General features: G+C 46.4%; 2 protein-coding genes across 2 annotated transcripts in view; one reads left to right on the top strand and one right to left on the bottom strand.

Annotated features, from left to right (window-relative positions):
• Positions 1–16,218, top strand: part of LOC311486866 (zinc-binding protein A33-like) — a gene marked incomplete at its 5' end in the record, with an annotated part of 55,061 nt that overhangs the window by 29,433 nt on the left and 9,410 nt on the right. The window lies entirely within an intron of this gene.
• sdc4 (syndecan 4) lies at positions 1,060–15,921 on the bottom strand. Its single transcript, XM_084543706.1, has 5 exons — positions 15,674–15,921; positions 4,418–4,604; positions 4,287–4,330; positions 3,968–4,160; positions 1,060–3,625 (listed from the first exon to the last, which is right to left on the bottom strand). Exons 1-5 carry the CDS (start codon positions 15,725–15,727, stop codon positions 3,474–3,476), a joined length of 630 nt encoding a protein of 209 aa, XP_084399832.1. The 5' UTR covers positions 15,728–15,921; the 3' UTR covers positions 1,060–3,473.

The raw sequence follows: 16,218 nt of genomic DNA on the forward strand, positions 1-16,218 counted from the left end.
GGACAGCAGAAGCTGAACGTGCAGAGATCTTCAGCTGATAGACGCGTCGTTAAAGTCAAATATGGTTTTAAAGATGCTGCAACAATCCTGAATCTAGAAATACCACGAGTGTCTATGCTGGGAACTGATTCTGCTCCAGCTAAGATCTGATGGGCCAATCAGATCAGTGTGGGGGCGGGGCTTAATGTAGTGATGGACAGAAGAGAAACCATAGACATATATAGATAGACGCGTCATTGACTGTGGAGGGACGTGCCTAAAGCGCCGCCATCTTGGTACAGGGCTCGCAGAGGCAGCGGTGCATGAACATACGAAGGAAAGAGGTACTCCTCAATCTCAAAGTAGAATTATTTGCTGAATTTTGGACCGATTTCCAAACGTAATGAACTGTTAAAAATGTCACACATGTAGCTATGATAAAAATATGGTTTTACTACACAAATACAATTTTTATTTAATGTTATCAGCAGACTAGCTTCTGACAGAGGATTGTAAAGAAAAGATGCCGGACTTCAACTGAGCGATTTATGATCACTTTTATTGTGTAGAAACCCCATTCCTCCATAGATGTAATGCACTGCAGGAGCGAGTGGCTCCGTTCCAAGATGGCCGCCCTGTAGGCACACCGCTCTAGTAGACGGCAGCGCTCAATGACGCGTCTATCTATATATGTCTATGAGAGTAACAGTAGTCATAGACGTCATCTGATTGATTTAAATGTCTCTGATTGGTTGGAGGTTGGACAGCTGAACAGGTGAGTGGTGTCTTTCTTCAGGCCTCTCGCTCTTCTCAGATTAAGCCCCGCCCCCAAACAATCTGATTGGTCCAGCAGATCTTGGCTGGAGCAGAATCAGTTCCCAACAGAGAGACTCCAGATCTTCTATCAGCTCATTTTATTTTTACGTTATAACTCCCGGTTGCTTGTTTCAGATGATTTTATCTTCAACTCATTTTTTTTTATTTGTGTATTTCTGCCTTTAATGGTTCATTCAGCTCAAGGTCTTTTTATTCGTTCCCCAGACACAGACACAAAGACGGAGACGAACACATTTTAAAATGTTAATGTGCATAAAAATATCTTTATTTCCAATAATAAATCAGAACCTGCATGAGGAAGCCAATGATTCATTGGCTTCTCCACTCCACTGGTGATTCACATGTGGTGTTTGTGACATTAAGCAGCAGAACATCCTCTGTTTCCCATGTTGACCGACCAGACCTGGGGCCGACTACCAGCGGCTTCGCGTTTTACCCAACCTCATCTTATCTGAGTTACTCCTACGCCCGACGTCAAGGTCGAGCTCGTACTTTTTGGTTTCTAGGGACCTTGTTTTTCTAAATACACTTCTGGAAATTTGGGTAGACAAAAAAAACAATGATAAAATGTCTGGGAAGGAGCCAGCTACTAATCAACCCGAGGTCTGTGGTGACAACACGGCTCATCGGCACAACATCCCCTGAAAAATGAGATGAACACCAACCACACAATCCGTCCTTCTACAGACAAAAATACAACAACGAAAACATAAATACAAAAAGAAAAAAATGTCTAAAAAGGTAACAGAAACTCTTACAAAATAAAAAGTTTCAAAACTATTTGCCTCTGAAAATCTCAAACTAGTGTATATAAAACTTTTAAAATCACATATACAACAGCTTAAAACGGGCGAAACACCCCAAACCTGAAAGAAGGCAATAAAATCATTCGACAGTTAAATTAATACAAAATAAAATAAAAATGGAACAGGTTGATCTACTGGAGACAATGCGAGGAGGTGAGTTAGTATTAGCATTGGTAGCATCGAGATTCATTTACAGTAAAATCACATCATGAACGTTACTGCGAGGCTAAAAACAGGAATTTGGCATTTAAATATTTGGTAGATATTTCTGTTGCCAGGTTGTGGCTAAGTACCAAGCTAATATATTTTTTTAGAATTTTTTTGAATTTTTTATTTTTTAAAATCTAATGACTATTTACAAATCCTTGGTAGACCGGTGTGTGTGTGTGTGTGCTTAGAAATGTGAGCGTCGAGGCTTCGGACTACTCGTCGAGCCCAGAGTGAACAAAAACATTAAACGAGTCCGTGTAGCTTATTGAGGAAAAACATCAGCCCCGTGATCCAACAACAATAAAAACACAAAAACAGAAAAATAAAGTTAGACGCAGATTCTTCTTGATCAACTTTAAAAAAAAAACGTGTCGTTGTTTCAACCGGACACGGCAAACGCGGGTTTAGATGAAAACGTTTAGCATAGCTTAGCATAGCTTAGCTTAGCATAGCTTAGCTCAAAGACTGAAATGTTCTTTGGCTGCAACCAGAAGGTTTCTGAAGTAGACAACGAAGAAATGCATCTTTAAATATCAACACTTGTTTTATTGTTTTATAACAGAAACTTCATTTGTTCCATTTTCTTTTAAATCTGAAACAAACTAAACTTCGGATGGAAACCCGATAAAAGTACTTTTGCTTTAGTCCGAGTTCCATTTTCAGTAACTTCCACAGTCATTTGCAGCGTCAGAACTCCCACTCTTTTTATGCTAAGCTAGGCTAAGCCAGTTTCTAGGCGTTACTGGTCAGAAGGAACCCTGAAGGCACCACGGTGATGATTACAGCAGTGAAACATCTCCAGAGGTCTGCGGGCAGCTCAGTCGGCCGCTCACTCAGTCGGCCACTATTCGCAAATTCCTTTTTCCCGGATTAGTTCAGTTCTTGACTTGATCTGCTGCTACGTGCCAGACTGAAGGGACTTTGCCCACATGATGGAGAAAACAAAAGAACAAAACAAGCCATAAAGGCTCAGAGGAAATAAAAAAATGTTTAAAAAAGAGGCCTTTAAGGTCGTTTTAATGAAAGTTTGCACAACATGAACTGAATCATCGCTGCAGAAAACATTAAAAATTAACACCAGCTTGTTAATTATTAGCATCAGTTCTTTTCTTAAAAAAAAAAAATAAATCAATAAAAACATTTGTGGACGTCATCGCTACAGTAACGTGAGGAGACGGAGAGGAAGAATAAATAAAGTGTACCGTTAGTGTTTCTATCTGAAGAGAAGTGAGTCCGCTTCGTCTGGTTTGCTGTTTTCTCTCTTATGACGTGGAAACAAAATAATAAAAACACAAGACAAACAGTAATCACGGAGTACCGCAGCTGGAAGTCCACTTCCTGGTCCGACCAAAACAAAGCCTCTGATTGGTTAAGAGAGCACCAGTAGCGTTAGCATACATCAGGTAGGAGGAGTCAGTCAATCGATTGTTGTTGTCGGGGCTTCTCTCCTGATTATACATCGACCGTCGCTCAGCTGGAGGACGAGGAGGTACCATGACGATGATGATGATGATGATGGTGATGGTGATGAAGAGGCACTGTGAGGCCACTGGCTGGCCCTGATTGGTTGTTTTTAAAGAAGGGGAGTGAGGTGTGTGTTTGGGTGTGTGTGGTTGGGGTGGGGGGGTTTGAGGTCAGGGTCTATGCGTAGATCTCTGTGGTGGGGGCTTTCTTGTAGATGGGCTTCTTCCCCAACTCGTAGCTGCCCTCGTCCTTCTTCTTCATGCGGTAGATGAGCAGGAGGATGAGGAGGACGGCGAACATCAGGCCGACGGCGCAGCCCGCGATCACAGCTGGAAGAGACGAGGACACGGAAAGTTTTTAAATCAACGACGGAAACTTTACCTGAGAGATTATTAGAGGAATCTGAAACAGGAGGAGAAGAGAAGTAGAACGAGAAGAACAAGAAGAAGAACGAGAAGAGGAAGAAGAACGAGAATGAGAAGGAGAACGAAAAGAACAAGAACGAGAACGAGAAGAGGAAGAAGAAGAAGGTGAACGAGAAGAACGAGAAGAGGAAGAACGAGAAGAGGAAGAAGGAGAACGAGAAGATGAAGAAGAACAAGAAGGAGAACAAGAAAAAGAAGAAGGTGAACGAGAAGAAGAAGGAGAACAAGAAGGATCTTTTTACTGACCTGCGAGGACCTCCGTCTTGCTGAAGATGCTGTCGTCTCCGGCGTGGGCCATGAGGACGTTGGAGGGGTAGTCCTCGCTGGGCTCCTTCCTCACTAAGGGGATCTCGTTGCTATGGCGGACAATGTCCACCTCGTTGACGGTCGGCCGGACTGGACGCTCTGGTTCTGGGATCTTGTTGTCGTTCACGTCGGGCTGAAGAGACGAGAATTAAGAATTAAGAAACTGGACGACGTGACCACCAGGTGACCGCCAGGTGACCGCCAGGTGACCACCAGGTGAACACCAGGTGACCCATGATGCAGTGAATGACTTCCTCACCTTGGCTGAAGGCCTGAAGTCTCGACCAGGTGTCTCAGTTGTCTCTGAGGAGAGAAACAGTTTCTTCATTTAACTACAAACTAAACATGAGACGATGAGTCGGACTATTTTAGGATTTTATCAGGACCGACCTTCGTCACCAGATCCTGAGAAGTCGTCATACGCCTCGGTGTCGTACTCGTCCTCGTCCTCGTCGTCGTCCGTGAAGCCAAAGTCCGAGCCGTTGGAGTCTCCCGACGACTCCAGGTCGACACCGCGCGTCGTCACGCCGACCGTCTGCGTGGTCTTCATGGGCATCCACGTCTCCGTCTCCCTCACCTGCTGGGACAACAGAGACAGAGCAGGGGCTCAGAGGACGCTTAGCTTAGCATCGGTTAGCATTAAACACACAGTGCAGCCGAGGATGATGGGAAAAATTAAGACTTATGATAAAATAAAACCTTTGGTCTGTTAATGACACTAGACGGGTTCATCCCCTGGGAACCAAGAACATCTGAATGAACGTTAACAGAAATAATCCAATAACTGACGAGATATTCCACCACTCCAGAACCAACACACTTCCCGTCCAGACAATGGACAACGGCCGTCTCAAGTTCTTGGACTACAACTTGGGATGCGGCGAAAATTTTCCTCCGAAAAACCAAAAAAAGCGTATTTTCGGGCCATTTTCGGTTGAAAATTGCTGCGGTTGTTGCTTCCACGTGTTGTTTCGGCGATAAAAGTCCGAAACTTCTCGACCGAAACAGGACGTTGTGATGATGAAAGCAGCAACCGCAGCAATTTTCGCCCGAAAACGCGATTTTTTTTTGGTTTTCGGGCGAAAACTAATTAATAGGGGTTAATCCGTCCTTTATTAACTCCAGTTAACAGGTGAATCATTAAGACTGGTTTATTAAAGACCAGTCAGTCCAACTTGATCAGTAAAGCCGTCACTAGTCAACCCTCTCCAGGACACTAAGACACCCTCCCTGTAATAATCAGAGCTTAACAGTCATGTGGACTGAGGGTTAATGTTAACAGCAGGTCTGAACGGGGCCATAATGAGCCCCCCCACCCCACCCCACCCCCAACCTTCTTTAATCACATTCAACCTAATCACCATTAAAGCAAACACACACTTAATCAGCATTAGGACCGAACCAAACAGAGCACCAGATAAAACGAGACAACGAGAAAAGCCTGAACATCAGGTCCTGAACCAGCAGAGAGACTCGTCCAGACTCCTCCGGGAGACGAGACGACACCTTCAAGACATTTTAATCTCATTTAATCTGAATCGGAGGCAGATAAAGTAATGAAACAGACTGACACCGGTCTTGATTCAGCCACTAAACGTCATCGATGACCAAAATGATCACGAGACGATAAGGAAACGACTTAAAACTCGTTTGACGGGAAGTTTGTAAAGACGGCGGGAAAAAACCAGAAACATCTTTGTTCCTCGTTTAAATCGGATTTACAGAGAACAAAACAAGTCGGTCAGGACCACTTCTTCACTTCAAGGGTTAACCGGCGGCCAAGACGTCCTGAGGCATCGTGTGTGTGTGTGTGTGATCTTAAATTCTTTGCATAGTAACGATGTGTGTGTTTGAAGAAAATCCTTCTTGGCCTGTTTGGACGGGAGAACCAGGACCGGGTCCCTGTTCAGACAGGGTCCTTTGAGGGATCTGGTGTCAGTCCACATGTGGAGGTGGTCTGGGACACATGTGACCTCATTCCTTTGGTCAGGACATTTCACTTCATTAGGTACACTAGTAAATACATTCTAATACAACAGTCCTGCACTAAAAGGTAGTAAATCAACTACTCCTTGCCCGCTGACTATAACAGGGTTGAGTATGACCACATTGATGAAGGTTGGCTCAGCTGGTAGTCAGCTGGTAGTCAGCTGGTAGTCAGCTGGTAGTCAGCTGGTAGTCAGCTGGTAGCCAGTCCTCTAGCCTGGCTCTGTAACCTCCTCGTTGTCTCGTCCAGACTCGTGCTGGAACAAGCCACTGAGTCACGTTAGACTATGAATCACACTCTTACAGGCCGTGACGTTGAGTCAGGCTGATCCAAGATTTCACCATCGCCCCCCCCACCCTCCCCCCCAGGCTACTCCTTCCCCCCAGGCTACTCCTTTTACTTCTTTTGTGGTTTGTAAAGGTTTCAGGTTTTAAACGCCTCAAGACTCAAGTTTTACAGATGTGGACGTCCTGCACACCGTATTATATCATGACTAATGTTCCTTTACAGAGTTTACACACCTGTACAACAAGGTCTTCACTGACTAACCCTTAACGTCCCACCAGAAGAAGAAGACTTGCATGAAATATCTTCAACAACTCTACGAGTCCAGTTGGCCTCGTTTTAAAAAAAAAAAAAAAATCTTTATATCTTTTCCTGGGCTCCATAAATACAACATGTTCCATAAATACAACATGTTTATATATCTGACTTCCACACACACAGGCCTCTACGCTCTGAGGGCCCGAGGGCGTCCTGGAGAGTCCAACCTTCATCCCTGCTCCGTGGAGGTACAGGAGCAGCAGCGTGCCGAGGCCTGTCCCAACAGGCCGGGTTTATTCACTACTACGACGACGACGATGACGACGGCGTGGGGGAAAGAAAAGATCAAAACCCGAAGGAGGATTTTTTTTGCGCGTTACGTCGAGTTGATGCCGGCGGCCTCTGATCCGGTCGAGCTCACTCGGTGAAAACGCTTTAAGAAGAATGTGGCTGAGACAACAAACGCAAAACCAGAAAGCTCAGTTTGAAGCTGCCTGCGTTAAGAAAACCCCTCAGAGGACGGCTGCGGCGGAGACGACGCGTTGCTCCGACACCTACAAGCACAACAGAAATATGTGTGAACTTAAACTTGATCTGGTCGAGAGGTAAAGACACGGGACACGGGACACAGGACACGGGACACGGGACGGCCTGAAACCGAGGTTACATAACCAACATGAAAATCAGCTCCGGCCTGGAGATTTTACTGCTCGTCACAGACGCCGGGCTGCTGCTCTGAATAATGGAAATGTTTTATGAGGATCTCCTGAATAAAAACAACCAAACAAAGAATAGTTCAATTTATAACTCGTTGTTTTACCCTAAAAAAACAGTGAAACAAGTAGTGATGCACCGAAAACTGCTGTGGTTGTTGCTTCCATCCTTTTCCGCAGCACAAAGCATCTCATCAATAAAAACCGATCTTCAAACCTCCGCCCTGACATCAATCAGCTGTTTTATCCCATGAACAACGACCTGGATGACTGAAAACCTTCACAGATCTAGTTTCTAGACAGTCTCAGAGGACAGACGTGTGTCAGTCCCTCGCTTTAAGCCGAATGTGTTCTCAACAAACAGCAACACGACGTCAGTGAGCTTCAGAGCGGAGCCACGAAACCCTGGACACGTCCCAGAGGACTCTAAAAGACGAGACGTTCAGCAAACGCTCAAGAAGATTCCTGACAAAGTGGATCTCAGAGAGCCCTCACGCCGCCCCCCCAACCAGAGTCCATTACGCCTCGACGTACAGTTCACTGCCTCGACAGGTCACCACGTCGTCCTTGTGCGTTTCTGACTAATGTGCAACAGCTGATAAGAAGCCGGACGTGGATCGCGGCCAAACCGGCAATTTTTCAGCCGACCAGATGGATTTAATGGAAAGAACTGGGAACTGGTCTTTGAGTTCACCTCATTCTGCTTCAACAGGAAATAGGATCCAAGAAGAAGAAGAAGAAGAAGAAGGTCCCGTTCCTTCCAGCATGGAGGTCCTAAACCTTCAACATTCACTGAAAGCCAGTCCGTCAAGGCGCCCGCCACCCAGTCTTCGGGGACCCGTCCCTCCCATTGACAGCAGACAATGCCGGTGAACGCCTCGCGAGCATATCAATGACCGAGGTATCTGGGGGGGGGGGGGGGGCTCAGCCTCCGACGGCCGGCCCTTTATTAAACCGGGGGAGACAATCCCTCCATCTGCCGACACGCAGAGGGGCATCTGGTCCATTCACACGGCGCCGGGGACGACGCACAAAGACTGAAAAGACAGAAAAGAAGCACCGGCACCGAGGAATGTGCTTCCTCTGTGTCTCTGGTGTCTCTGGTGTCTCTGGTGTCTCTTGACCTTTGAGGAAAAAGTCAGTTATTGGCGTTTTTGAGTCTCGGGGCCAAATTAAACTAAACTAAAAGTTTAGTTCTGAGCAGTTTGAGGAGATCAGAGTAAGAGTAGTTCTTCTCCAGATGATACTTGAGCCGACAGGATCTGCATCGTAATGTCTCCTCTGCTTCCAAGACGCACTTCTGACCCCTGATGTAACTCTGGCTGAGGACCACCCTCCCTCAGGGGTCCAAGGAGCCCCCCCTCCCATAAGGAGCAAACAGTTACAGGGTCATTGCTTCAAAAACAAAACCTGTAAACTTGAGCCAGTTCCTCGTCTTCATCATGGGCCTCACTTGTCCTGGACGCTGGAACACAAACCTACCTTTTGCCTTTTGCCCCGACAGCTGAGCCCCAGATTCCTTCTACCTACGCCCCCCCCCCCCCCCACCCCCCCCCATCTATCTATAGCTGCTCTCCACCTGCCAGCAACATGTGAGGCTCTACAGATGAAAATGTTTTGATCCCAACAACATAGAAGAAGGTCTAGAGATGAAAGCTTTAACATCTTCAGCTCTTTGGGTCGCATCCCGTCAGACACTGGAGGGTTTCCCCGTTTGGTCCCATGTGTTTTCAGTAAAAAGTCAACTCCACAGGACAAGAAAGAACCCAGTGTAGAGAAGTGAATCATCTCTGAATCAAATCACTTCAGTGAATCAACACCTACACTTCACGCCTGGCTGTAATCACCTGAGCAGGGTGCGCTCTCACCTGTCCAAACAAACCAAACCCTGACTGATGCAGGTGTGAACTCACTCTGAGCCGCTCACGTGGACCCAGTCAGGGTCTTCTCCCGTCCACACAAGACAAATATTACTCATTTAGTTTGGACAATAACCTGAGCCGCTGGTTTTTATCTCCTTCCTGTCCACTGGAGATAAGACACACGCAGCGGACGGAGCTGATTCAGCCTCCGATGATAAAACTAATTGAGTTTTGTCGAGCGCCTCCCGAGGGAACATCCGATCTTATCGACTCGGCCTTTATTGGTCACTTCCTCGCGCCCACGAGGACATCCTGCCGAGCCAACGGGACGACTCGGAGAGACGCTCGCTCTGAGTCAAGCTCTGAAGTCTCTCTGGCGTCCTCCAGCTTTGATGTCAGTCCCTCAGGCGGACGTATCGCTGCCTCAGATCAAACACGTTACACGGCGACGGAGTAAATGTGAGCGACTGAGACGTTTCTATCGTCTCAAAGATCAGCCCGCAGCATTAAGAGACAGGAAGTGTCCATCCAAGACAGATCCACTCAGTGTTTGATAAAAGCCAGAAAGGAGCAAGGATATGAATTATTTGAATAAACAACTGAGCCACTGACATGTTCTAGACACGTGAGAACCCCCGTTTATAAACAGTGGAGGGTCGTGGATCCGTCCAGAACTGATTCTAGTTGTTAAACGTTCATACATTTACAGTTTAAATCAATTTAAAACTTCCCCAGATGCAGATATTATGAAAGAAATACTACATAAATATCTCAGTAGGGATGCACCGAAAATGTTTGCTGCGGTTTGTTGCTTGCACGTGTTGTTTCGGCGATAGGGGTCCGAAATTTTTTGGACGAAAACCGAAAAATGCACTTTCGGGCCATTTTCGGTCGCAAATTTATCGCCAAAACATCACGGCCGAAACAGGATGCTGTGATGATGCTAGCAACAACCGCAGCAAATTTTTGGTGCATTTTCGGCCAAAATTTTTTGGTGCATTTTTTGGGCAAAATTTTTTGGTGCATTTTCGGTTTTCGCCCAAAATTTTTGGTGAATTTTCGGACAAATTTTTTGGTGCATTTTTGGTTTTCGGACAAAAATTTTTGGTGCATTTTCGGTTTTCGGACAAAATTTTTTGGTGCATCCCTGCTTCTCAGATACAAGGATGTTGAGTTTTTCTGATAAGAAACTGAATAGTTTTTGGTTCTGGAGGAAACGACGCATTAAGACGCGTCAGCTTGGACTAATTAATCGATTGTTCGGGAAAATATATATATCGTCAGATCAGTGGATAATGACCGAAGCAGCTGTTCTGTGTTAGTAATTCCTCATGGAACAGAATCCACATATGAGCTTAGCACTGACTAGTAATAAAATCAATCTCTAAATGCATATTGCCAATATATTTAGTGTATTTAAAGTATTAATTACTCTAGTGTTATTTGATTTAGAAAAGCAGCAAATTGGACATAGACAGGATTATCACCTACCTCCTGTTGCTATGCTAAGCTAAGCTAAGCTAACCGCCACCTGACTGCACCTTTATTCTGTATAAATGACAGTGTTTCCCACAGATTTGAAAGCAATGTGTGGCGGTCGGCGGTCGGAGGTTTGGCCTTACACAGAACTTTATTACATTAATTTTAACACCCTATATATACCGTAATTTCCGGACTATGAGGCGCACCTGAATATAAGCCGCACCAGCTAAATTTTGGGGAAAATACAGATTGTTCCATATATAAACCGCACCCGACACCGCTGGTGTTTTAATGTTTAATTACCGTAAGGGTTTCTTCTACCACGGAGGGGATCGTCGGCACAGAAATGACTGTTTGGAAACGCAAAGCGTCCCATTTATTTACATTTGAGAAACACAATAAATCTTTCAATCAATCAATCGATCAAACTTTCACATCTTTGACATTACAAACAGCATTCGTGCAGTGCACAAATAATACAACGGTGCGCTCCTAGTGCACTTCCTGCAGTCATCGTACCGTAGTAGTGCAGTATAACAAGAAACAAAGCTTACAACGCTTGACGAGGCAATAACGTTAAATGGCTAAATTTAATTCGTTTGTAAAAGTGCTTGCCTGTAACACGGCAGCAAAAGTGCAGTAACCCGGCTGCTCAACTAAATAACCAGCATCTTTTTGAAAACAGCCAACACAGCAGTAAAGGTGCAGTAACACGGCCGTTTACTGTTTCAAAATAACCAGCCTACTATACCAGAAAAGTCAGCCAGATCGATCGCCTTTAACTTAAAAGCAGCTCTCGTACTGCATTGGGGCTCACTTGGTTTGTTTTGCTTTCGTTACCTGCGCGAACTGTCTGTCTCGCTCCTGCGCTTCCATGATAGTCGCCCCTGGTGACCGTTAGCTGTAAAAATCCATATATCCGTTGTATAAGCCGCAGGATCCAAAGCAAGTGTGTGTGAGAGAGAGAGACGCGTGAGTGACAGAGAGACGAAGAGAGAGCAGGGAAAGGAAATGCAGCTGAACGAATACGCTGCGTGTTTTAAATAGCGTAGAAAAAGAATAACGAAACGCAATATGTGACGGTCGGAGTTGAATCTGTGGCGCACCGCCACAGATTCAACACCGACCGCCACAGATTCGTCTATGTGTGGGAAACACTGAATGAGTTTTCTCCAACTCCGACGTTTCCCAAACTAAACCCTTTTAAACCAGAGCTGAATCCAGACTTGTGAGCTGTTGCGTTTGGCAGACTAGAGACTGGGTCGTAGCTGAGCAGCCAACAGTTCGGCTACCACATTCCTGGGCTGTCTACGATGGAGCCAAGGCGCTCGACGCACTCAATTAAGAGCTGAGGCCAAACCACCGAGGGCTGCTGTTACGGTTCCTCCAGCTTTCTGGTATGAGCTCTAGACGGGATGTCCCGCGGCGACACTGGGTCTTCAGACCGCCGTAACCTCTAGCGGCTCTGCTCTCAGACCAACACGGACTAAAATACAAGAAAATCAAACAGCAAAGGAAACGAGTCGCTTTGCTAAAACCGAAACCAGATTAAGCGGCAGCCCCGTGTGGCTTCGTCACAAGGGGGGGGGACACTGGTGGAGGAACACAAAGAGACCACAAGTTAATCACAGCTGAGTTATGTGGACTGGACCAGGGACAAGGCGGCCTCTGTAGCCGACAATGGGTTTAGTGAGAGCCACTGGTGGCGTACTGTAGAGATGTAGACCTCACACACTAGAACCCACATCAAAGAGGAGCTGGTGTATTGAGACACATTCATCAGGACGGCGCGGGGGGGGGGGGGGGGGGGGGGCGGTATCTGTGATCTCTGGAGTCTGGTTTAGTTTGAAAATACATTTCCAGATAAATCCACAACCACAAGTTTACCGTGCTCTAGACCCAGTAGACGCAGGCTGCACTGATCATTCTAACAGCTATGCTAATTCACTGAATGTAAACTGCCATTCACATATGCTAACTGTATTAGCATTACCGCTCCTTCCTCCTCTTCTATCCAGTTTGTGGTTAACTCACCAGTTAAACATCGTATCAGGCCTCAGACTGAAACACTGGACTTTCTTTCCGCCGTCGCACAAAAACATCTTGAGCAACACAAACTCCTCTGGGAGTGAAACCCGAGACCCTTGGAAAACTTTTTTTTTGTCTGGAGATGTTTAACCAGAAGATGTCAAACGGCGTCAGATGAAAGTGATCCAGACGGAATAGGAGGAGTTTTATATGGTCAGCTTCTGCCCTGAATGTATTCATGTAGGTCCTGTTACAACTGCCAGAGTATGTAGTGGTTGAAAAGGGGCCGGGGGGCGTCGAGGTGGGGTGGGGCGGGGGGGGGGGGGACCAGATTCTGTGCTGGTCTCCATCACAAAAACCCTCCTCTCGCTCTGAGCCAACATTCCTCGGAGCAAAGGGATTTTATAGACCAGCGGACAGCAATGCAGCGACCATTATTACATCCTCGTCGTACTATTTATCACGCTCCCTCCTTCCTCTAAAGCTTTTCAGGGCACCCCCCGCCCCCCCCCCCCCCCCCCCCCCCCGCCGCCCCTTCAAGCAAAAAAAAAGAAAGAAGAAGAAGAAATCATTCTCGTGCAAATGATTGGGGACTAAATGGGAAAACCAGCAGTCACATTCCAACGCGACACAACAAACGGCGACGAGCTGAGGTTTGGTGGCGCAACACGGATTAACTCCAGAGGCAAAGAGGATTTTATTTTGTTTAAAAAAAAAACCTGATTAAGCAGCACAGTCGTTACCTCGAGAGCACGTTTGGTTAAACCGAGGGGCGGAGCTCCAGGCCATCGATAACAACTCGCTGGAATTACTTTAAACAATAACAATCAAAGTTACTGCAGCTGAAACTTCCTGCACTCTCCGCCACCTTTTTTTGACGAAAACCGAAAAATGCACTTTCGGTCGCAAATTTATCGCAGAAACAACACGGCCGAAACAGGATGATGTGATGATGCTAGCAACAATCGCAGCAAATTTTCGGACAAAATTTTTTGGTGCATTTCCGTACAAAATTTTTTTGGTGCATTTTTGGCCAAAAATTTTTGGTGCATTTTCGGATTTCGGACAAAAAAAAAATTGGTGCATTTTCGGTTTTCGGACCAAATGTTTTGTCCGAAACCTTTCGCCCACAGCTGAAGGACGCCGCGCGGCGACTTGTGGCCAGACACGGGCAGAAAACGCTGAGGTCGAAGGAAAAAGCTCGACGCGCCGGGGGTTTGTGTTCGGCCCTGGTGTTATCTTGGACAAACTGGATAAAACACACACGGTGCACAAGCCTCAGACTTCCCAGTGAAATCCAGCCAAACCCACTGATAAATAAAATTCCAGTCGCGCTTGCGGCTCCGAGAAGAACGCCGTCATCGATTAGGTGGGAACGCCGAACCCCCAACATACCAGTAATGACCTGGAGAGAAGAGAAGGCCACGAGGGAGGGAGGGAGGGAGGGATGGAGGGAGGGAGGGGAAGGATGGTCATAGCTCCGAGGTGAAGCATCCATCATAGGAGAGTGCAGCAGGGTGGGAAGAGCTGCTCCAGTGTCAGAGATAACAAGACGCTGAAACAATCTGGAGCTGGTTCAGCAACAAAACCGGAGAGAGTGAATATTCTGGTGGGAAAGACGGAGGTGTGTGCACCAGTGTCCCTTATGAAAAGGCCCCGGGGCCCCATTGAGACCCCTCCAAGTGTGCAAAATCCCCCCAAGATGCCCAGTCAAGGTCACCAAAGGTCACATTCCAGGGGGGGAATCAAAAAAGGGGGATATAGAGGAGGAGGAGGAGGAAGATAACTTTGAGGAATGTGAACCGTGTGGACGAGGTGAACCAGACCACTGGCTCAGCTCATCGGTGACGATGTAGCCCGGAGCGCAGGTCTGGTTTACGGCTAAACCCCCCGGAGCAGAGCAGGGTACGTGAGGCAGGTGTGTAGTTAGACCTGCTGCTACTGTTCAGGCTCTCACAACATTTACACCGACCGACTGGGCTGGGTCTGGGGGGTGGAGGTGGTGGAGGGGTGTGTTTGTATGTGGGTGGCATCCAGGCTACACACAGCCTCCAGTTAACATTTAACGAGTCAAGAAAACTAAACAACATCAATTTATCTTAATTAAACACGTTTCTGCTGCATGTGGACGACAAATCCCTCCAGCAAACACCTGCACAGGTTAGTTACCTGTAAAAACACCACACCTCAACCTCGTCAACGCTTTTTACAGGAAAGTTAAACTAAAATGAGCCTCACAACCTCGCTGGCCACTTCATTAGGTACACTGGTAACTTAATTCTAGTGCAGAAACGACTCCCTTCAACGTTCAGCTCATGTTGAAACGGCCTCAGACTACACTGAAGCTGCCAAAACATTAAGAACACGCGCGCCTGTTAAACACACTGTAACTCAGCAGTAGCACCAATAAATCAAAGCCAGTAAAGTGTAAACAGCTACTCTGATTTATTTTTAGCTCTCAGAGTGACAGAGACATCACAGCTTGAACAGCTCACAGTTATTATTTTAAACTAATTGTGGTCATAATATATAATAATAATAACCTCCATGAAATAAGGTTTAGTACAGGACTATTAAGTTAAGAGGGTACCTAATAAACTGGCCGCTAAATATCTCTTAGTGCGTCAACACTAATCTGTCTCTGCTTGATTAAAATAATAAGATTCCTGTTAAATAATAAACAAATAATAATTAACCCCCCCCCCCCCCCCCCCCCCCCTCCATGATCCGGGCCCCTCTCCTCCGGGGCTGTGGACGCCTCTGTCCCCCCAGAGGAGTGAAGCTAAGCGGCTAACAACACAGCTAACTAGCTAGCCAGCTAGCTGCTCCACCAGCAGACTAAACTTATTATTTACAAACTCATTTAAAAGCCGCAGTCGTCAGTTAACAGCTAACGGCTAATACACACGTAAAGCAGCTAGCTAGCGCTGCCGGAAAGAGGAGGAAAATAAAGTAAAATGGAAGTTTAAAAAACAAACAAACAAACGTTAAAAAATAAAACTTTATCCAGCGAATAGAAACGTTCACTCACCGACTCTGAAAACACGGAGGCGGACAAAATCAACACGAGGCACAGGCTGAGCATGGCTGTCCTTCTCGGGTTAAAAACGGGTTAAATTAGCTTAACGGTGGTTTTAAAAAAATAATAATAAAAAAAAAAAGAGCAGTTGAAACGTCTTGAGTTATGTCCCGGTATAGTATAGTCCAACAAACGTCCTCAACTTCTAGCAGCTTGACGGTGTCCTCAGCGTCGCTTGTCTCCCGCTGGCTGCTCGGCTTCTCTGGGGCTCCGCTGCGCCGCGGCCGCTCCTCTATATCCAGGCTCGCGCTCCAATCACGTCATGACGTCGTCTCCGTCATTATTATTATTTTTTTTTTACGGGAAGTGCTGTAGGAGCAACAGGTTGGCCACGCCCCCTCCCCTCCCCTCCCTCCTCCCGCCCAGCGGCCGCCATGTTGGTGCTCATGCCTCAGGAATGGAGGTGCAGTTGCATATTTAAAACAGCTCATAACTGGCTGAGTTTTTAACCGATTTTCAATCTGTTTGGTTTGTTGCACAGCCCGGATGTGCACCAA

The sequence above is a fragment of the Chelon labrosus genome (genome assembly GCF_963514085.1).
Source record: "Chelon labrosus genome assembly, chromosome: 4".
NCBI lineage: Eukaryota > Metazoa > Chordata > Actinopteri > Mugiliformes > Mugilidae > Chelon > Chelon labrosus.

Coding starts and splice junctions, on each gene's coding strand:
- sdc4 (XM_084543706.1), bottom strand. CDS start 15,727: ATGCTCAGCCTGTGCCTCGTGTTGATTTTGTCCGCCTCCGTGTTTTCA. Junction 4,161..4,286: donor ACTTCAGGCCTTCAGCCAAG/GTGAGGAAGTCA, acceptor TCGTCTCTTCAG/CCCGACGTGAACGACAACAA. Junction 3,626..3,967: donor CAAGACGGAGGTCCTCGCAG/GTCAGTAAAAAG, acceptor CGTCTCTTCCAG/CTGTGATCGCGGGCTGCGCC.